This window comes from Thamnophis sirtalis, unplaced genomic scaffold (assembly GCF_051295495.1).
Source record: "Thamnophis sirtalis isolate CommonGarterSnake01/CBP01778 unplaced genomic scaffold, rThaSir2_p1.2 scaffold_4, whole genome shotgun sequence".
NCBI lineage: Eukaryota > Metazoa > Chordata > Lepidosauria > Squamata > Natricidae > Thamnophis > Thamnophis sirtalis.
Window position 1 is genome coordinate 105,550,508 of NW_028261384.1, and position 23,404 is coordinate 105,573,911.

Genomic DNA, 23,404 nt, shown 5'->3' on the forward strand with positions numbered 1-23,404 from the left:
ATGTACATACTATTTTCAGATAGATGGGCAGGATTAAGTAAAAAAAAACAACCACTTTCAATTTACAGGTACAGGTATTCCTTGACTTATGACCAAAATCCAGCTCAAAATGTCCATTGCTAAGCAAAATTTACTTGCTAAGTGAATTGTTTCCCAATTTACCATCCTTTCCTGTCACAGTTGTTAAATGAATCATTGCAACTGTTAAGTTAATATTGTGATTGCTAAGCAAATCTAATCTTCCCATTGATTTTGCTTGTCAGAAGGTTGCAAAAGGTACCACTGCAGCCGTCATATGTCAGCCAAGCATCCAAATTTTGATCACGTGGCCATGGGGCTGCTGCAGTAGTCTTAAGTGTGAAAAATGGTCATAAGTGTCTTTTTAAAGTGCCATTGTAACTTTGAATGGTCACTAAATTAATGGCTGTAAATCAGACCTCATTCAACGTTCATTTTTATATATTTATTTATTATGCTTGTTGGCCGCCCATCTCACCTAGAGTTCATTTGTTCAGCAGCCTTTCAAAGTTATGACTGTGCTCAACAAAGGGATTTAAAATCAAAGGGATTTAAAATTGTTCCTTGAAGTTGTAATGTCCCCTGTGGTCACGTATACAAAATTTGGGTGATTGACAACCAAGTTGCATTTAGGATGGTTGCAGGGTCCTAATGTCATTGGGTGCCATTTGTGACCTTCTCTGCCGGTGTTTCCCAGGTAAAATCAATGGGGAACCTAGCAGAAAAGGTCACAAGTTGCTTGGGCAAGTCTTCCCCCATCTTTTCTTCTCTCTCACTGCATTTTCCACCTGCACACACACAATGTCCTTCTCCTCCTTCCCTTTGCTCACAAGCACTGCATCCTTCTTCCTCCCTTCTCTCAGACACACCATGGCCCTTCTTCCCCTTACCTTTCTTCTGGACCTCAGGACCTCCCTCTGGACCACAAGACCTCCCTCCCCAACTCATATCCAACCTGTACTGGGCCTCCCCGTCATCCCCCGTAACACTCCTCATTCCTTACCTGGGACTGCTGCTGCTTCCTTCTTAATGCCCTGGGTGTCTCCAGGTTACAACAGCAACTGGGACTGCTTGGATTGCCCTGTGCGGTTGTGTAACATTGTGCTTTACAACCACATCACTTAGCGACAGCAATCCTAGTTTCCCAACTGCTATCATAATCCAGTGGCTACCTGTATGTAAACATTAAATGTTAGTTTATATGACTGTTTGCCATGTATTTAATCAATTTGTATTCCACTCAAGACATGTAACATTTAAAGGCAACTTTCTGAGCGTTCTGCAGCCCTGGAATCTCAAACAACACAGTTCTGACCAAAGGCATCACCAGACCTTTCACCAGACCTCTTTTGCCCTCCATTTTTTTCCACAGGACCACCTGATGTTCCCCCGCATGCTGATGAAGCTGGTGAGCCTGCGGACATTGAGCAGCGTGCACTCAGAGCAGGTCTTTGCTTTGCGCCTTCAAGATAAGAAGCTTCCGCCACTTCTGTCTGAGATCTGGGACGTCCACGAATAGACCTTTTGAATGGACTGGGGAAGAGGCAGACCTCTCCCAGCAGCACCAGCAGGCATGCTTCCCCATAGCGAGTCTTTGGATTCAGCATAAGCCTTACAATGGCTCGACTGGGATCCTGCCAAAGGAATTGCGTCAAGTGAGCTACTAAGCACTTTTGTTTTCTCCTCCTTCCCGAACAGTCGTCATCTTTCTTCCATTGCTTCAGATTTGGGGGGGAGGGGGGGAGGTCAGTCACCCACCTTCCTTCTGAGTGGGAAGAGGGAGAAGTAAAAAAAAAAAAAACACTTGTCCTCCAAAGACTGCACTCCTTCCCGTTTGTGAACAGCAAGCAGCTGTGCCCCGCATCATTAACTTAACTGCAATGATTCACTTAACAATAGTGGTAAGACAACTGAGAATGGTTTCTCCTTAGGGAGGGAAGAGTTTTACAGTGAAAATAAGAGGGGGTTGCCATATGTAGTACCTGGTGTATGGGGCAAATACCCAGAAGAAATAAACTGATCATGAAAATAAAGCATCTCACTGGTTTCCTGTGTGAGAAATTTTCCCTTGTAGTTAATTAGGAGAGGGTGTGTGTGGGCGGAAAAATAGCCAGGATCCTGTCTTAAGAAAAAGGAAGTGGAGTTCTTAAGAATACTTGACTGAGTTCACTTATCACTTATAAAGTGTGTGTGTGTGTGTGTGTGTGTGTGTGTGTGTGTGTGTGTGTGTGTGTGTGTACCCACCCACAAGTACTCCACCATAGCTGATTCTCTGTCACATGCTGGGTGCTAAAGCCAGAGTGAGTCACTGAAACATTCTAGTGGCAACAAAATTAGGATTTTAACTATGTGAGTAATTTTTTTTTTTTTTATAAATTTAAGATAATACAAACTCATGAAGCACATGCCTTAACTCTTCAGTTTTGTCCTCCATACCCTTTGCAACCCTATAAGGCAAAAAACAACCACAGTTTTCCACTCTTATTGAGTGTCTCATGCAGCAACTATTCAAAGTTATAACAATGCTAAAAAAAAAAAAAATCCTTTTGTGACCAATCCTCACATTTAATAACAGCTGCAGTATCCTTCGGTCATATGATTGCTATTCATGTGCTTTGCAACAATTGGGCAATTTTCACTTGTGAAAAGCAGTTAATATTGTACAGTTTGAAAGGTAGAAATAAAATCATAAGTCACGTTCATATGACTTTTCCCTTAGTGACTATATCACTTAACGACTAAAGGGAAAGTAAGCTCATGCTTCAGTTCCCACTTAGTGATCATGTTGCCAGTCTCAATCGTAGTTGCTAAGCGAGGACTATAAAATAAAAAAATGCAGCCCCCAGTTAAAATACTCCAGTCTATCCTTGTTATTGACAGTGGTTTATTTCATCTATAGAGTTGAATCTATAAACACACCTTTGCCAAAACAAGCCATTTTATATTGTATATTTAATGCCACATGTGAAGTGATTTTTTGAGTTTTGTGGTTCAAGGGAACCTGAGAACTAGCATTCTTGAAGATCCGTGTGTGTGTTTCATATTGTGAAACCATACTGTGAGGGCCCAAGGATGCCCTCAGTATGGATTAGGCTATCCACATTTCTTGGACATTATGGGCTACAGAATTATTGAAATAATGATTAGTCCTAGTGTTACCTCATATGAAATAATTTGGGCTACGGCACGTATTGCTCCTATTAGGGGGTATTTTGAATTGGATGATCACCCAGATCAAAGAATAGTCTTAAATTCTAATTGATAGACTTCAATTCTAATTGATAGAATTTAATTACATGGTTTTGGGTCAGATAAGATCATTTAGCCATATCTAGAACTAAGTCATTGTGATGATCCAATAAAAGGAAGGGACAGTCCTACATATTTCTCTGGTTCTCTGAAGGAAGGGCAGAGTGCATAAAGGGGATTCTGAATTCGTTTCTGAAAAAAAAATTGGTTTAAAATTGGTTATTTATTGAAATGTCCTTGGAGCTAGGCACAGTATACGAAACTCCGTTAATTTCAGGTCCTGTCAAACAATACCACTTATCCAGAAGCAGCCATGATTCCTGTGCTCTGAAATAGTATCCCATGTGGCTGTTACCTTGACGGTGTTCCTGAAGTCTTTAAAGCTTGCTGTTCTCCTAGGCCACGTGGAGTTTAGTTGGTAGCTTTTCGCATCTGTTTTGCCAGAAGTATGTGCAGTATCTTTTGCTTTACATTGTATCCCCTTTTTAATATATTGTAGTGAAGTGGCCTTTAAATCTAATCAAATAATCAATTGGGGGTCTAAGATCTATGGAGGACAGCAGGTGAAGTAAGAGTGGTCCAGAATATTATATTTCCCAATGCTGCCTTTAAATCTGCCGGCCTGGAACTTCCCATTTGCAATCAGGGAAACCCCTGACTTGTCAGGAAAATGGGGATTTCCTCCATACAACTTTAAGACTGTCCACTAGAGGTCATTCAAAACCCACAGCTTCCGACTACTCTACATTTCCAATTATATTTTGTAGCCACTGGGTTTTCCCCTTCAGCTTTGTAATGAAATGCAGAGGCAGTTTATTAGGACAATGTAATGTATGTGCCTTGCCCAAATAAATGGGAAAGAAATACCCCAAAATTTGAAATAGGGACACTCTAGTTCAAGTCTTTTATGCAAATAAGTACCATTTTGCATAAAGTTAACCAGTTTCCTCTGGGCCATACAGGTAATTCTCCACCTATAACTGTAATGCCTCCTGCCCATTATGGTTGCAAGTCATGAGATCCAGACACTTAACAAGGTTAGTTAAAGTTCCAGTTGCTTTCATTGCCACAACACAAACATATAAAGCTTGGCTAGTGTTAAATGTATTACTCTACTAAGTGTGCAAAATGTCCTCATCTGTTAGCCAGGTTAAGCATATCTGAACCCAGGAAATAGGCTATCAAAAGCAGGAATATGGCAATTTAGAATACAGATACATTCCTCAATGAATACTGAAAATGTTTGCAGTTTTGCCTTTAATCTTTTAGGCCAAGTTGAGCAATCAACTGTCATCAGGCCGCACTGGTCTTACTATAATTTTTTCTGCAACCCCCAGGAAACCTGCCACGTTTCTTCCTGCTGCTGAAATTCAGTAGGAAATCACCAAGAGACAATGGGCTGATTTCTTTCAAAATGAGAACTGTAACAGGTATGATATGTCTCCAGACCCACTTAGCAAACCTACTGAAGGCCGCTAGATGGGAAAACTGTCTCCACTCCTTCCAGGGATGTCGCCATATCCCTATTAATGTTTTCCTGGAAAAACATTTATTTAGAAAAACAGCAAAAGCTTTTCTCCACATCCTAGCAGGAGAGTACTCCATAGTCAGAACCCTTTTGAAGGGAGGCATTGGCACAAGTTTGCTTATGTAATTAATTTCTGAGGCTGCCCACTTGCCAATAATTCTGGGCGACTTCCAAGGAGTTAAGAAAAATCAATTCAAAAATTAGTTGCCTGCCTAAAAACCAGCAGGTTTGGGGCCACACACATTTCAAGAGAGGAATCCCTATCCAAAGTACAGTCCAATGTTCAAAATAACCAGACCCAATATTTTTCATTGGAGGCAATCAAACTAATCCATTAAAATAGATTTCCCAAAAAATATTTCAATGTTTCTATTTACTGAGCCATTATACTTGTGACAGAACAAGAATCCTAAAATTGGAAGGAAGTCCAAGCCTCTGCCCAGAGCAGGAATACTCAGACATCTTAAACCAGGGCTCCCCAAACTTCGCAACTTTAAGACTTGTGGACTTCAACTCCCAGAATTCTCCAGCCAGCATATCTGGCGTTGAAGTCCACAAGTCTTAAAGTTGCCAAGTTTGAAGGCCTCTGTCTTAGACAAATTACTGCCCAGACTTTCCTTGAAAACTTCCAGTGTTGGAAAACCCACAACTCCAGGAGGCAGGTGGTTCCACCACTTAACAGACTTCACAGTTACGAAATTCTTCCTTATTTTAGCTTTGAATTTCCCTTGGTTTATCTTCTATGCATTGTTTCTTGATCAATTCTTGAGTACTGTGGTGAATAAATCCACATCCTCTTCCCTGTCACAGTCCTTTATGTATTGAAAAACTGCTATCAAGTGTCCCCTTATTATTATTTTTCCCATTATGCCAAACAATAACCAATTCTTTTCACCATTCATCATAGCCTCCAGGCCTCCTGCCCTCTTTGTAGCTGTTCTTTGCACTCTTTCCCTTCTATAACATAAGATTTTGAAAACTGGAGCTGTCTTTTGAAGTGTTAGCAATTCTCATCCCCTGCTATTTTGTGTCATTTGCAAATTTGACAAACACCCCTTCTATACTCTTGTCTAGGTCAGGTATGAATAACTGAAAAGCCCTGAATCCAAACCAGAACCCTGGTAACCCCACCATATACAGTATTTTTCGGAGTATAAGATATACCTTTTTCCCTCAAAAAAGAGGCTGAAAATCTGGATGCATCTTATACATTGAATATAGCATTTTTTTTGCCTGTCAAAACCCCGCCCACTTCACTGAAATGGATGTGCAGAGCCTTTAGGAGCCTTGCAGAGCCTGTTTTCTGTTCAATTTTGCCCCTACTTCCCCCAGTCGCACTCTATAAGCCTTCTAAAGGCTATGATTGCCTCTTTTTTTTTTTTGACAAAAAGGGCCCGTTTTTGCAAAAAACAGGCCATTTTTTTTGCTCATTGTGGGGGGCACCCCAGGAGCACTCTACAAGCCTCCTAAAAGCTCTTCATGCCCTTTTTTGAAAAACAAAAAGGGCCTGTTTTTGCGAAAACCGGCCATTTTTGGGAGGTCTGCGGAGTGCAAAAACTTTTTTTTTTAAAATTGCCTCTTCAAAACCTTGGTGAGTCTTATACTCTGGTGTGTCTTATATTGCAAAAAATACGGTACCTTTCTTCATGTACATATAGATTTGTTTATTGTATATGATTGTTCAACCAACTATGAATTCATCTGGTAGTGGAACCATTCTTCCCAAATCATTCTGTGGTCTTCCTTCCCAAGAAGGAAGTTGTGGTCAACATCATTGTAAGATCTTCTGAAGTCTCAAGTGTACAATTACTATACTATTCCTTTGGTTTACTGATCTAGTCACTTTTTCAAAAACCAACTAGATAGAAATATTTGTCTGCCATAATCTATTTTTTTTAAAAATCTATGCTGCCTTTTATCATCTCCTTTCTAAGTGTTTGCCAACTCATTACTTGATTATTGTTTCCAAAATTTCTCCAAATATTCACAATGAAGTAAATAAAACACATTGATGTAGCATGCAAGGAAACATTCAAACTAATATGCTACTTCTGGGCTTTCCAAAATCTTTAAAATACTTTGACCACTGCAGCAATTTTCTGAGTCTTATATCAGGAAACTTGCTCTGATAAGAAGTGTGTTTCTGGTGACAGCCATTAGGTGGGCTAAGGTAAAATATTATTTTTGAGATGAATCCAAGTAATCCCTTGATTTCCTTGAAAATAAACCCTTAGTTTAGGTTCAAACAAGGCTTATAATTACTGTAGGAATTGACTAAGTTAGGTTTCTCATACTGGTTTCAAAGAGAGCAGAGATAGATTATTTTTACAAATAATTCAAGGCAGTGAACAGACACAATATTACTTCCTTTTCGTATTTTCCCCACAACACCAACCTCATGAGGTAGGTTAGGCTGAGAGAGAATGATCGGCCCAAAGTCACCCAGCTACTCTTTAGGCCTAAGACAGGACAGCTGTGGCGGTCAAAACTTTCAAACTAATCAATTTGTGGGAAACTTTTATGAAAAAAATCATTGTTTTAAAAATGAGATGAAAAAGTATATTTCCAGATGATCTAGTTTCAATAACAAATTTAAGGATTAAAATAATTTACACTAATACCAAAAGATACCACATGGATCTTTTCTTCCATTCCCCCCTACATTCAACTAAGTTTTTAAACTAAATAAACATTTAGTTTATTTTAATTACCATAGCATATCAAGAGTTGGGTTTGTTTCATTGTACAATCACGATTTATCTTTTTTTTTTCTATCAGGCTGTACTTTTCCGTAAATTCCCTTAAATAAATAAATGACTCATGTGAGAACGAAGTGCAATAATACTTCTCCCACCCCAGAAAGCAAATAAGCAGAATGAGGGGGGGAAATGGAATAAACTGCAGGCATGAAGTAGGATTGGTAACCATTTTCAGTAAATGCAAATAATCTCAACAAAATTGCCATTCGGAGCAGCAACTGTTGATAAGCCAATCATTCTAACATTGTTATGTTAACTAAGAAAGGGTCCTGATATCTTTAGAACCTATTTATTTATTAGATTGATTGTAACATGTCTCTGTAAACTTTAGTTATCAGATGTGGAAAGATAGAATAAAGTAAGATTACACATTGTAGCCCGGGGGGGGGTGTAAAGAAGGGAGAAAATGGTATGGCAAAAGCAATAGTTACATTGTCTGTTTTCTAAGATGTTCATCAGGACTGATAATGTTACCTTATCAGGTAATTAAAAGTCTGCAAGGAAATAACCAAGGACACCACAGTTCATCCCAGTGCTACATAGTGTATATTTTCTTTTATGGATATCTTCTATTTTGGCATTTGGCTTCAGTCAGTAGATTTCAGAGGTTTTGTGAAAAATGAAACCACTTTCACAGTTCTCATTGCCCCTTTTATTTCTTTATTTACTTCACATATTGACATATTATCTCAATCCACAGACTCTGGGAAAAATATAAAACCGAATTGAACACTTTTTAATTCTCAATCTACATTAAAATAATACCATAGCCTTGGATGGTTGCCTACAGTTCCTCATTCCTGGTGAAAAGTCTACTGGGGAAAAAAAAGTGGGGAGGGGGGTTAGCATGTTTTCCAAACCATCAAGAGGAGTGGGCCAAGTATACCTCCAGTAGCAATGTATTCCACAACACAGGTCAGTGATGGCTAACCCTTTTCTCCTTGCATGCTGAAATTGTGTGTGCGCGCTTGATATTGCACACGTGCATGCCCACACACATAATGCAATGCACCTTCCCCCCCTGTGCATGCATGCACAACCCTGCTTGCTCTCCCCACCCCCCACACGTGACCACCACCATGCTCCCCTGCACATGCACACGACCCCCACTGCCCACATGCTGTTTTGGGCCTAGCAGGCCTCTCTTAAGTCTCCTGGGATTATAAATGGGCCACGGGGGTGCGCATTGCACTCCCCTGCAGATGCGCATGTGACCCTTATGCATGCGCATGTGTCTCCTACATGCACGGCAGTCACTAGAAAATCAGCTGGCTGGCGGGAGGTGCGTGCGCATGCACAGTGGAGCTGAGTTGGGTGACGGCTTGCGTGCCCTCAGAGAGTGCTCCTTGTGCCACCTGTGGCACTTGTGCTATAGGTTCGCCATCACGGATCTACATCTTGAAAAATGCACTTTATGGTCCACCATCAGCCCTCTTAGTTTATAGGAAACGGATCTCAGAGCAGAACCTTATTATCCTGCTTAGTAAGGCAGTATGTAGCCTTTATAGGGGATAATCTGGAAATTCACTCTTTCAACTGAGCCATATGCCATTTTTATTTACTAAGAATTCATATGACTGTAAGTACGTGAGTTTAACAATCATTCTTTTAACTGAAGTTGATTCCTGCTAAACGATGGTGGTTTGCGTTACAGTATCAGCTCCTAAATTATAATTTGGTTAAAATAAGGCATCTATTGGGTGTTGCAAAGAGAATCTTCTTACACAACCTCCTTCTAGACAATGCTTGAATTAAATTTGAGCACAGATGTGCCTTTCTCACAAATTTGTTCTGCTGTACTAATTTAATATTCACAGTGCTTTAAACAGCTATTGCCAAATTCCTGTTTGTTAGGTAGGAGGGATGAGAAGGAGTAGAAACTATGGCTTAAAATTAATTAGGTCAATTTTGTAAGCAGCAAGAGGTTTTGAACTTGCTAATTTTAGCAATCACTCTGAATTTTTTAAAAAATGGGAAATAAAAAAGAAAGTGTATTGCAGATGACACCAAACTGGCAGGAATAACCAACACTCCAGAAGACAGACTTAAGATACAAAAGGATCTTGACAAACTTGAACATTGGGCACTATGTAACAAAATGAAATTCAATGGTGAAAAGAGTAAAGTTTTACATTTAGGCAAGAAAAACGAAATGCACAGGTACAGTATAGTTGGTACCTTCCTCAACAGTAGTAACTGTGAAAGGGATCTTGGAGTCCTAGTGGAAAACCATTTAAATGTGAGCCAGCAGTGTGCAGCATCTGCCAAAAAAAGCCAACATAGTTCTAGGCTACATAAACAGAGGGATAGAATCAAGATCACGTGAAGTGTTAATACTACTTTATAATGCCTTGGTAAGGCCACACTTGGAATACTGCATTCAGTTTTAGTCGCCACAATGTAGAAAAGATGTGGAGACTCTAGAAAGAGTGCAGAGAAGAGCAACAAAGATGATTAGGAGACTGGAGACTAAAACAAAGAACGGTTGCAAGAAATGGGTATGTCTAGTTTAATGAAAAAAAGGAGTAGGGGAGACATGATAGCAGTGTTCCAATATCTCAGGGGTTGCCACAAAGAAGAGGGAGTCAAATTATTCTCCAAGGCACCTGAGGGTAGAACAAGAAGCAATGGGTGGAAACTAATCAAGGGGAGAAGCAACTTAGAACTGAGGAGCAATTTCCTGACAGAACAATTAATCAGTGGAACAGCTTGCCTCCGGAAGTTGTGAATGCCCCAACATTGGAAGTCTTTAAGAAGATGTTGGATAGCCATTTATCTGAAACGGTATAGGGTTTCCTGCCTAGGCAGGGGATTGGACTAGAAGACCTCCAAGGTCCCTTCCAACTCAGCTATTGTATTGTATTGCATTGTATTACATTATATTGTATTGTATATGAGCTCTTTAATACTGTACTAGAAAATGAATTCTGGAAGATGATTTAGCAGTTTGCCTTTGATCCAATGCTCACATTTCACTTTCTATGTTTGCATTTGACTTCAGTTAGAAAGATTCCAGAAATCTTCTGAAAATTGAAACAGATTTCATAGTCCATACATTCTTATTCCTGGATTAAGAAAAATAACTTTGCTTTAGTTTAGACAGGCTATAGAAGAAGATGCTATGAATCCAAAGAAAATAAGGAGAAATAGAAACCAACCAATAAATCTCTGCTAGGAGGAAAATGTGTTGACATCATCCAAGAGCTGGCAAAACAGGTAGAAATTTGTCAATGGATGTGATCTGTTTAAAAAACAAGGACTTGTTTGATTAGGAAGAATGGGGTGATAGAAATCTGGTTGGGGAAAGTCCATGTTGGTCACGTAATCAACTGAACTTACCAGAAGTTACATCAATAGTTAGCAGAAAACTGCAATTGTTTCAAAGACTGTGGATAAATAAATAAAATGAAAATTATTGCACATTTTATCTTAAGGGTGACTTTTCATCTACTACTTTCAATTATTACTACAAGAAACAAACACACACTCAAGAACTTTCTTCTACTATTTGCAAATCTGCTCATGTTTAACTTGGAATATTCTCCTGGTGAAATTTTTACAGGTAGCCCTCGACATACGACCACAATTCAGCCCAAAATGTCTGTTGCTAAGCGAGACAGTTATTAAGTGTATTTTGCCCACTTTTATGACCTTTCTTGCCACCGTTGTTAAGAGACTCACTGTAGTTAAGTTAGTAACTCTACTGTTAAGTAAATCTGGATTCCCTATTGACTTTGCTTGGCAGAGGGTTGCAAAAGGTATTCAGAATAACAGAGTTGGAAGGGACCTTGGAGGTCTTCTAGTCCAACTCCATGCACAAGCAGGGAATTATATCATTTCATACAAATGGTTACCTAATCTCTTCTTTAAAACCTCCAGTATTGGCGCATCCACAACTTCTGGAGGCAAGTCTTTCTAACATGATGTTGTGATGTTAGAACTGAATAATTGTTCTAACTGTCATAAATTTCTCCTTAGTTCTAGATTGGTTCTCTCCTTGCTTAGTTCCCTCAATTACTTCTTGGCCTGCCCTCAGGTGCTTTGAAAAATAGATTGACCCCACTTTGTGGCAGCCCCTCCAATATTGGAACATTGCTATCATGTCACCCTTGGTCCTTCACTTCATTAAAGTAGGCATACCCAATTCCTGCAACTGTTTTTTTTTATGTTTCAGCCTCCAGCTCATCTTTGTTGCTTTTCGCTGCATTCTTTCTACAGTTTCAACATTTTTTAAAAATATATCATACTGACCAAAACTGGATGCAGTATTCCAGGTGTGGTCTGACTATTGAGCCAGGTACCACTTATACCAGTGGTTTTGAATCTTTTCTTCACCACAGGCTACCTTTAAATACATTTTGTGGTCGCAGGCCATGGCCACAAGACTTAACTCAAGATTTAAAATTAAATCCTAACATTTCTTCAAGCCATCACAAACCTCCTGTGAAGACATCATACCCACACTTCCCAAGGTTCTCCAGGCCACAGGTTGAGAACCATTGACTTATACTATACCTGTGCATTTGGTTTTTCTTGCCTAAATGTAGAACCTTTTTTTTCACCATTAAGTTTCATTTTTCAGCTAGGGCCATTGTTCAGGTCTGTCAAGATCCTTCTGTATCTTAAGCCTATGCTGCCTATTTTGTGTTATTTGCATATTTGATGAGTTCCCCATCTATCTCCTCATCTAAATCATTGATGAAGTTATTGAAGAATACTGGGTTTAAGACAAAACTTTGGGGTACCTATTGCATCCATCCATCCAAGTAGATGCAGTTCCATTAATGACTATATGCTGAGTGTTGTCAGCTAGTTACAAATCCATCTGGTGGTGACACTGTCTAACCCATTGCTATTTATAAAGTAGTAGATTGTGGTCTATTTTATCAAATGCCTTACTAAAGTCCAAGTAAATTATACCCACAACATTTCCCTGGTACACTAATTTTGTCACTTTGTCTGGCATTATCTGTTTTAGATCATGCCATGATCAAATCGTGGATCAATTCATCGCATGGAATTTAATCACATGACTCCGGCTCATTGTAACCATCATAAATACATGCCAGTTGCCAAGTGTCCTAATTTTTAATTACATGACGATGGTTGGTCATGTGAAAAATAAGACACTTTTTTTCAGGGCAATTGTAACTTTGATGGGTCAGTAAATGAATTGTACATTGAGGACTACTTGTATCGTTCTATCATTTTCCTCAGCCACTTAGAAAAATTTTTACACTCAGGAGTCAGATAACATCACCTTTCATTTGGAACTCTCCTATGTTTTTGCCAAACTTCTCTCTCTCTCTCTCTTGTTTTTAACTGGAGAAAGAGTTAACTGGGAAAGTAGAATAGTGATGTGGCATTTTCTAACTATTCCTAGTAAAAACTCTAGAGCTGGAAGCAAAAAAGAGTAGGATTTTGGGCTATGCAGGGAACTGGAACCCAGCTGGGCTGCTTTGCATAGCTATAACTCCAGTTAACTAGCATTAGAATGATGAAGGTTGCAGTAAATACATTTATACGGTGGAAAAGGCTATATTAGAGTCTCACAGCCTCCCCCACTATCTAAATGCCTTTGACTGCAACTTTCATCTCAGTAATTTTATTAGTTCTGGAAACTGGAGTTGTAGCAACATTTTTTTTATATTTTATCTTCTGGACCACTGTGGTTGCTATAGAATAGATTTTAACATACCCATACAGAGTAGCTTGGATTGGCTGAAAAGAAAGACAAGGTAGAATCGAAGTTGGAGCGTGTAAAAAAATTGAGGTAATGCTCCAGCAGGATATATATATTACAATAAGAGCTTTATTAAGACAAGTAGGAAAAGAGAAAATAGCTGCTTACATGTTATTTATATAATAAAAATATTTTAGTTATTTATGGAATTTTGTCTGGTCAAAAAATACTGTAATTCCTCAACAGGTAGTCCTCACTTCAGAAATGCAATTGGGAACAGCATCTTTGTTATTAAAAGATATGCACATAAAGTGAAACACCATGTGACCAGCTGGATTTCCAATATGTCAGTTCCATTGCAGTCTTTCAATGAATCACCCAGCTGTGAAGGACAACCTCTTGTGACTTGCACTTTTCTTGTCAGCTTCTTCATTGCTTCTGCTTCTCCTATGCTGGCTCTCAAGTACGTAAACAGCAATTGTGTGACCCAGAGGTGGGTTCCTACCAGTTCGCACCAGTTCGGTAGAACCGGTTCGTCAAATCTACCGAACCGGTTAGAAGAGGTTCCACCAGTGGACCCGGAAAGCAGGCCACACCTACAGAAGAGGTTCCAGAAATTTTTTGAAAGCCACCACTGACACACACACAGAGAGACAGACTCACACAGAGAGAGAAAGAGAAAGAAAAGAAGAAAGAAAGAAAAAAGGAAAAAAGAAAGAAAAAGTGAGAGAGAGATGAAAGAAAAAAGGAAAAAGGGACAGAGAGATAAAAGGAAGGGGAGAGAGAGAGAGAGAGAGAGAGAGAGAGAGAGAACATGGTCGGCAAGCCACTCCCACCAGGTCACATGGCCGGCAAGCCACTCCCACAAAGGAGGCCACACCCATAGAGTAGGTTCGAAGATTTTTTGAAACCCACCACTGGTGTGACCATAGATATACTGGGCCAGTCATAATTTCAAGGACCAATCATAAAGCTCTGTTGAAGTTTGAATAGTAACTAAACAGGGCAACTGTTAACAGAAAACTACTTATAGTATTAAAATTCAAATGAATTAAAAAGCCACATTGCAGCTGCAAGGCCCTTGGAGATTATCAATTGCAACCCGTTTGCTTAAAGTACAGAATATTATTATAGCATTCTTGACAAATGTTTAGGTTTTACATAAAAACCCAGTGAAGATGAGCACATTGCTTGCTTTATTTCTCCAATGCAGCTTTTCCCACAGAAAAACAACTCTCACATCAGGACATTTTTTTTTCTATTTCCACTATGATTTCAACCATGATTTTCGATCTTTTCCCCCTCCTCTCATACATACCAACCTTTTATATGCTTACTACATCTCTACTTAAGTGTTTTCTTACCACTCAAGTTAAATACTGTGTAGTTAGTTACTTACCAGGCTTGACTACTAGTTTCGTGGCACATGAATCAATTTTTTGGACAAAACATGGAAGACTAAAAGAGGAAAAGTCTGGTTTATGCAGTATGTTGCAATAGGCCATAAAGTAATTTATTTCAGCATAGCACACTGGGTGAATCCAATTGATTATGGCTTATATACCATGAACAACTACTTGCCTTTAAGTAGGGCTTAATTCCATAAGAAACATGGAACAAGAAATGCAAATTAGGGTATAAGTCTAAACCAGTATTTCTCAATTTTGAGAACTTTGAGAAGTGTGGACCTCAATTCCCAGAATTCTCTCATCAGTGCTTCTCTAGGCAGTCAGGTAGCATTTCATTTTCCCTCCTCTACCCCACCCTCTGGCAAACCAATTTGGGAAAGCACTGTCTTCTGGGACCATAGATTCTTCCTCAAAGCAATAAGCCACCATTGCATTATGTGGTATTATCCTGTAAGAGCTTCTCTTTCATCTTGCGTTCTGTAGTGCCTATGCCTATTGTTTCATTTTTTAGTCTGTTAATCCTGTCTTACTTTCCTAAATGCTGTACTTTCTCAAGTAGGGGATCCCCCACATCCATCCCTCTTCCTTGTCCAGCTCTACAAACAGGGACTTTCCAAACCATTATTTCAATCTATTAGATGGCCTTGAATAAAGTCAGTGTGAACAGCCCTGTTGAAATTCCTAAACTCCAAAAGGATCTCATCACTAGACAGATCTCAGATCTCATCACTAGAAACCACTGAGGCTCCCTGAATTTGGTGATGCAGGAATTGGATTTAATGGGTGGTAATTAAATCCAAAGTAGAAGCTGGAGGTGCTGGATTTCAGTTGAATGAATAGCTTCAAATCTATTGATTGGTGTATGACTTGCTCAACTTCTAATTTCCAGACCTCATGTAGCATATCACATCCAGAAGACATCAGTATTACTAAAAACTATCCTAGGGACATTCTTCCTTTGGAATGAACCAGGAGCTGGAGCCTGAAAATCACAGGCTAAAAAACCAAATATAGTAAATATCTTTGTTGTTCAGGAAAACTCCAGATTTAATATAAATGACTTAAAGTACTTCTAAGTCAGAACAAATTCAGAATTCTTTGGCACAGATATCTGTGATATGTGGCTCTTCAGTTCTTATGCTTCCTACTTTTTAACTCATGTTTTGCATTTGTCTTTACACAAAGGGATAAAACAGTCCAACCTATCAAAAACAGCACCACAAAAATCAGATTAGGAACACAAATTGAAATAGGGAAGAAAACAGTAATGGAGCACCTGTCTACTCTAGACGAGTTCAAATCACCAGGACCAGATTGATTACACTCCAGGGTTCTGAAGGAACTGGCAGACAAGATCTCAGAACCACTGAATTATATCTTTCAGAGATCCTGGAACACCGGAGAATTACCAGAGGACTGGAAAAGAGCTGATGTGGTTACCATCTACAAAAAAGGGAAACAGATCCAAGAAAGTACAGACTTACCAGCCTGAACTCAATACCAGGAAAAATTCTGGAAAAAGTAATCAAGCAACGAATTAGCGAACACCTAGAACCAAACAAAGTAATAGCCAAAAGCCAACATGGGTTTGTCAAAAACACATCATGCCAGACTAATCTTATTGCATTCTTTGATAATGTGACAAAATTAGTGGACCAGAGGAATGCTGTTGATATAGTTTACTTGGACTTCAGTAAGGCATTTGATAAGAACTACTAGATAAAGTAGAAGAATGTGGGTTAGTATCACCAGATGGATTCGTAACTGGCTGACCAACCGCACTGAACGTGTAGTCCTCAATGGAACTGCATCTACATGGAGGGAAGTATGCAGTTGAGTACCCCAAGGCTCTGTTTTAGGCCCAGTACTCTTCAACATCTTCATAAATGATTTGGATGAGGGAATAAATGGGGAACTCATTAAATTTGCAGATGACACCAAGCTGGCAAGAATAGCCAACACTCCAGAAAATAGACTCAAGATACCGAAGGATCTTGACAAACTTGAACATTGGGCACTATCTAATAAAATGAAATTCAATGGTGAAAAGAGTAAGGTTCTACATTTAGGCAACAAAAATGAAATGCACAGGTACGGTATAGGTGGTACCTTGCTCAGTAGTAGTAACTGTGAAAGGGATCTTGGAGTCCTAGTGGACAACCATTTAAATATGAGCCAGCAGTGTGCAGCAGCTGCCAAAAGGCCAACACAATTCTAGGCTGCATAAATAGAGGGGTAGAATCAAAATCATGTGAAGTGTTAATACCACTTTATAATGCCTTGGGAAGGCCACACTTGGAATACTGCATTCAGTTTTGGTCACCATGATGTAGAAAAGATGTGGAGACTCTGGAAAGAGTGCAGAGAAGAGCAACAAAGATGATTAGGGGATTGGAGACTAAAACAAAGAACAGTTGCAAGAACTGGGTATGTCTAGTTTAATGAAAAGAAGGAGTAGGGGAGACATAATAACAGTGTTCCAATATCTCAGGGGTTGCCACAAAGAAGAGGGAGTCAAACTATTTCCGAGGCACCTGAGGGTAGAACAAGAAGCAATGGGTGGAAACTAATCAAGGACAGAAGCAACTTAGAACTGAGGAGCAATTTCCTGACAGTTAGAACAATTAATCAGTGGAACAGCTTGCCTCCAGAAATTGTGAATACCCCAACACTGGAAGTTTTCAAGAAGATGTTGGATAGCCATTTGTCTGAAATGGTATAGGGTTTCCTGCTTAGGCAGTGGGTTGGACTAGAAGACCTCCAAGGTCCCTTCCAACTCTGCTATTGTATTGTATTGTACTTGGGTTATATAAGTCACAATGTAACCTAAAAATGCATTGTGCTCAACAGTTTATTGGTAGGCTCCAAGGCCCAGCACAGAGCAGGAATCATGGAATTGGAGGTGGGATGTAAAAATCAAAGGTTCAGAAGGATGGCCCAAAAGATTAGTTGTTTCCAGTTAGTAAGATGTTTACTAATGACTATTTAATCAATAGTTTTTTTTTAAAAAAAGCTCCAGCTTAAATAATAAACCTTGTAGATATGCAAAAAGACTAAAGACTACACTTAATACTCAGTCTCAATAGGGTAAGGATATGCATAGAAAAGTAAAAATAGAATAAATCAGTTTGGCTTAGGAAAACATGGGAAAGACTAGCCATCCTGCATATAAATAGGCTCCTTCCCTTGACACAAGAGGAATAATTACATTTTCCTTCGTTCATGGGAATCTGGGTGCTGATATACTATCTATATGGCAGATAGGGTATATTACAACCTGCAAGCTTTAGGTTCTCCACTCTTAGGTTAACATTACTTCCAAATTGATCCATGGCTTGCCATTTTAGAATAAATCGAAGTCAGAAGCCAAGAATAGATTAAAATTTCCATACAATATTAAACAAACCACAGTAGAAGTTACCAAGGCTTGTTTATCTACTGCTATTAACAGAAAGTGGCAAGTGGGAAGAATCAATCCACATGCAGAAGTATGTTGTTCATTCCTAATAAAGTCTCAGATCTTAAGAAATATAGCTTACCATACATATAAGCATGAAGAGAACCTCCCCAAATCAGAGCAAAATTTTTCAGGGGACCCATATGGGAAAAAAACCATTCCTAATACTGGCCTTCTAAAATTATCCAGTATAGTAGCCCAGTGGTTAGTTTACTAATATTATCATCCAATTGGTTTACATCAGGGGTGTCAAACTTGTGGCGTCATGGCGTTGTCACGTGACATATCAGGACTTTCCCCCTTCACTAAATCGAATGCGGGCGGACGCATCTGGCCCGTGGGCCAGGAGTTTGATAGCCCTGGTTTAGATCTTTTGCCAATACAATACAAAATAAGAGAAACATGATGTAACAGCCAGGATCTGTTCATACTGTGTGCTCAAGGAAGTACAAAGGGATTTTAACTATAAAAGAGTACAACCGATTAAGATCTCTTGGAGGGTTGGTAACAGGTCAAGTGTGATAACAGTGTGTAGGTGGCTAAAGGGCAAAATGCCAAACAAAAGGAAGGCTGTTGAGAAATGCAAGTTTGAGGGACTTTTTATTCTCTGAACACATTTTAATCCTTCAATAACAAGCAAATCTTTTGTGAGCTCAATATTGTCATTTCTGGTTTTTTTTTTCTAAAAAGGGGGTTTGTTTCTCTAGAGATTAGATGAACTATTGTACACCAGGTGCCACAGTACTATGGAGACCAAGACTCGGCATTCCCAAGGGTTGCTACTTTGAGGCACCATTTTTAACCCGATACACACACACACACACACACACACACACACACACGATTGTTGTGGACTACTGCTCCCATGAACTTTAGTCACTCTAGCTGTTGGTCACTCTAATGCTGGGGGTGATGGAAACGGAAACCCAAAACATCTAAAGAATACATACCGTAGATGGCTATCTATCTAAAGAATATTTCCCCTTTTCCCCAGGGAGTTAGACTTGGAAGTATAATTCACTGTCATATTCTGCAACCTGGGATTGGAAAAGAATGACAATCAGTGGCCCAAGGACTAACATTTCCAATCCTGAAAATAAGAAGTCTTGAACAAATAACACTTCTTCTATTATTGAACATTTTCAAATAACATTTACTTGTTGTTATCATTGTTATTATTACAAGTGAATTGGGTAACGAAATAAATAAATGTGCAACAGGAATGCAGCAATCATTGACACAGTGATAGCTATTCCCCCAATCAATTAATTCAGGTTATGCTATCGTTGGTGGAGGTCCTGGTCATTGCTGGTTAAGAAAAGCTAAGTGGGGTCAGAACAGGAATGGCACATTTCCTGCAATGGACTGTCATCGTGACCAACTGACTCATGCACCTCTTTACTTTTATCCTATTTGTAAAAACAAATGCAATAGAGTAAGATAAAGGCTTAGTTTTGTTATTTATTTTTTATTTCATTCTGATAATTTGAAGGCCAAACTATACAAGAATTCATTCATGCTCTCCCAAGGGCATGCTTAAATTTTGCATTGTTTTAAATTTGGATGAGGGTGTTGAGTAAATGTGGTTAGCCACATTAAAGCCTGTAGTGATATAATGACTTAATCAAGTGCTTTGCTACAGTGTGTAGCACACAACACCACACCACACATACACACACACACAGGTTTTTTGTGATCATTTCTTTTCTGCACAAAGCATGTTCTTGGGTGTTTGAGACTACATCGCTTCTAAAAAGGGGGAAAGGAAAAAAGGGGAAAAAATGCGGACAAAAAGAAAGCGCAGAGAGAATTATCAATTTGAAATTGACAGGACATTCAAACAAGCCTAGAGATTGTTTGATTTTCTACACATTTCCAGTAGTATCATACTAACATTATCTGATAGATCCCTGTGACATACTGTTATACCATTTTGTGTGAAGAATTAAAAATTCTGTAATAATTGAGCAATCCATCTAATTCAGTATCTTTTTATTTCCCACCCAAAAAAATCTATTGAACACTGTTAGTGGTCGCATAAATTATCAAACAATAACTTTTCTGCATAACTTGTTCCCCTACTTCTCCACTTTGAGTGTCCATTTTGCTAATTGTTAAGAGTAAAGTGATATACCAATCTATTAATTTATCCAACAGCTTTTAAAACCACTTGAGCTAGTATTTGGAAAGTGCTTTCCAAAAAGATTGAAAGTATTTGATGTCTAAATATTGCTGTTTTCTACTAATTCCCTTTGTTGTCATTATGACTGAACTTCTGGCAAGGTATAATTCAACTCTATCTCGGCTATTAAATGTTTGTGGAAAACTGCCAAATGTATGATATTATTCTTAAAAAAGTAATATTTTCCCTCAATAAATGTGTAGTGTTAATTTTCCAATAAATCCATAAAAGGTTATAGGGAGGGTTACAACCTTCAGTTTTTCATGACTTTAAAAGGTAGAGGTGAATGAAGTTCTTCCCAAGACCACCCCTGAATTTCAGAGCTGGCACAGGATTTGAATTCAAAATTTCCACATTCTTTAAATCCAATTTTTATAGCATTCTGTTTTAGTTTTCTTAATCACATTTATCTTTATTTTTTTGCATTACAGTGTTTTGGGATGCTTACAAAAAGAGCACCGGATAATGCAGTGATAAAGATCCTCCACTTTCTAAACTTTAGATGGAGAGCAGCACTCTGTTTAGGTTTGATACAGGAAAAGCAGAATTACTTGAATTAAATGCAGTGCAGTGGGATCTGACAAAGAAACATTATTCTTTGCAATAGTTTGTATTTGTTGTATTTGTTGAGATACAAGTTCCAGCATGAATTATAGAAAAGTCAAGTTGTATGAGATTGCAAGAAGAAACAATCCATTCTTTTAATATGCTTCATGACAGAGCATTGAAAAATTCTCATCTCCCAGAACAAATTCTAACACGTTAAGAATTTCATATGTTAGCTGTATTCAGATACTGTACTAAGCCTCGGTTTGTTTAAGATCTTTTAGATAAATGATAATTGACAGGGCTCATACAGTATGCTAAATCAAAAGAATGAAATGATGCTAATCCATATGTGGTTAGAAAAAATGACCAGACAACATATAGAGTTTAAGCCAGAATTGTTTTTATTAGGCATTATATCAGATGGTTATGATAAAGGGACAATATGTCTAATATATTGACCGCAGCAAGAATTGTATATGCACAGCAGTGGAAGAAAGAAAGCATCCTTACACAGGAAGAGACAATAAGGAAGATACTTGTCTATGCAGAAATGGACAGACTAACACTAAAAAGATAAAGGAGATACAGAATACTATTCAACATGGAATAGATTCTATCACTGGTTAGAAACACGGGATGGAATGCAAAAGAATCAGGTTAGGTAGACATGGAAAGAGATTTATGTAAGTTGAATGCTAGGACAATTACACTGTATTCAATATTTCATTTCATTTTTCATTTCATTTCATTTATTATATTTATATGCTGCCCTTTTCCCCCGAAGGGGACTCAGGGCGGCTAACAAATCAAATCAGGGAAGGGGGGGTACAGACAAAAAAATAAAAAATAAACGATACATAACAATACATAATTTAAAAACACATAACAGTCATACCATTCCAGATGGGGGCAACAGCTCTTTAGCCCCAGGCCTGTGGGAACAGCCAGGTTTTAACGGCTTTGCGGAAGGCCTGGAGGGTGGTGAGGGTTCGAATCTCCACGGGGAGTTCGTTCCAAAGGGTCGGAGCAGCCACAGAGAAGTCGGCTCTCCTCCAGGTAGTCGCCAGTCGACACTGGCCGGCGGATGGAATTCGGAGGAGGCCTAATCTGTGGGATCTAATCGGTCTAGCGGAGGTGATTGGCAATATATTTATATGTAAACAATAAAAATATATCTTTAAAAAAGCCTGGGTTTGCTTAAGATTTTTTAGATAAATGATAATTGACTGGGCTCATACAGTATGCTAAATCAAAAGAATGAAATGATGCTATGGTTTAGCATGATGAGCAAAATAAATAAAAATATAAATAAATTATAATCCACAACCTTCAAGAGTTATTTCAGAACATAGTCCAGTTTATCTTCCAGTTAGGCACAATGGTTAAGTCCTGTGTTTTTTTGCATAAGCATGGGCATATACAAACCCAAACAGGAGAAAAAAGGAAGTGTGTGAGGAAATAAGAAGGAAGCCTTTTCACAATCTGGGGTTTTACATGAGTGACAGTATATTGCTCAGCATTGTCTTTACAGAAATTCACTCGGATTATCCAAATCTAAAAGACAAAATTTCATATTGCAAGTAACAGAGTTGACACTATACTTTGCCCAGAATTTACTTCCCATTTGTTTATTTATGAATTAAAACTTTATGATTTGCAATGTTGTTTGAGTACTGCCTAAAATTCTGACTTGACTGCCCTCTTTCATGTGAGTTCTGCACAGTGGTGGTTTCAAAAATTTTTAGAACCTCTTCTGTAGGTGTGGCCTGTTTTGTGGGAGTTGCTTGCTGACCATGTGACTGGGTGGGAGTGGCTTGTCAGCCATGTGACTGATTGGGCGTGACCAACTTGTAAAATGTGGTGAAACTCACTTAACAATGCTCTTGCTTAGCAGCCAAAATGTTGGCTCAGAAACTCTGGCATTTGAAGCACGCAAGTCTTAAAGCTGTCGTTACAAGACCCTTGCACCACTAACCCTTTAGCAATAGCAATAGCAATAGCAATAGCAGTAGACTTATATACCGCTTCATAGGCCTTTCAGGCCTCTCTAAGCGGTTTACAGAGAGTCAGCATATTGCCCCCAACAATCTGGGTCCTCATTTTACCCACCTCGGAAGGATAGAAGGCTGAGTCAACCCTGAGCCGGTGAGATTTGAACCGCTGACCTGCTGATCTAGCAGTAGCCTGCAGTGCTGCATTTAACCACTGCGCCACCTTGGCTCTTTAAAAATAAACCCAGGGGTGTTCAAACTTGACAGCTTTAAGACTTATGGACTTCAACTCCCAGAATTCCTCCTCTCGCTCTTCATCTTGATGATGTGCAGACGGGCGGGGGGAGGGAGCTGGAACCGGTTTTAAACGGCACTGTAGATTTGTGGAAATTTGTGGAGATCAAGAAGAAGAATATCCAAAGACCGAAGGGAAGCAAGATATAGGCCTTGGTATTTGCTCAATGATATCAACTTTGCCCTTTTTAGAAAGCTGTCATAAAGGAGTACTGAAATTAGATAATTAGCCTATCAAATTTATAAGTGATATTTATTATTTTATTTATTTGTTTGTTAAATTTA

The 23,404-nt window shown here is 38.9% G+C and overlaps 1 protein-coding gene across 8 annotated transcripts in view; it reads left to right on the top strand.

The window, feature by feature from the left end:
* The window catches only part of NR1H2 (nuclear receptor subfamily 1 group H member 2), a 39,713-nt gene that overhangs the window by 13,457 nt on the left and 2,852 nt on the right, over positions 1-23,404 (top strand). For 5 of the 8 annotated variants that reach the window (XM_087713679.1, XM_087713676.1, XM_014065349.2 and 2 more), the window contains one exon: positions 1,391-2,064. In XM_087713679.1, the coding sequence (XP_087569805.1) occupies positions 1,391-1,491 (101 nt within the window). In that variant the 3' untranslated portion in view covers positions 1,492-2,064. Of the gene's footprint in view, positions 1-1,390; positions 2,065-4,604; positions 4,698-10,648; positions 10,933-13,483; positions 13,963-23,404 lie in introns of those variants that run through there. The other 3 variants (XR_015696455.1, XR_001313476.2, XR_015696456.1) reach the window with 3 other exon arrangements.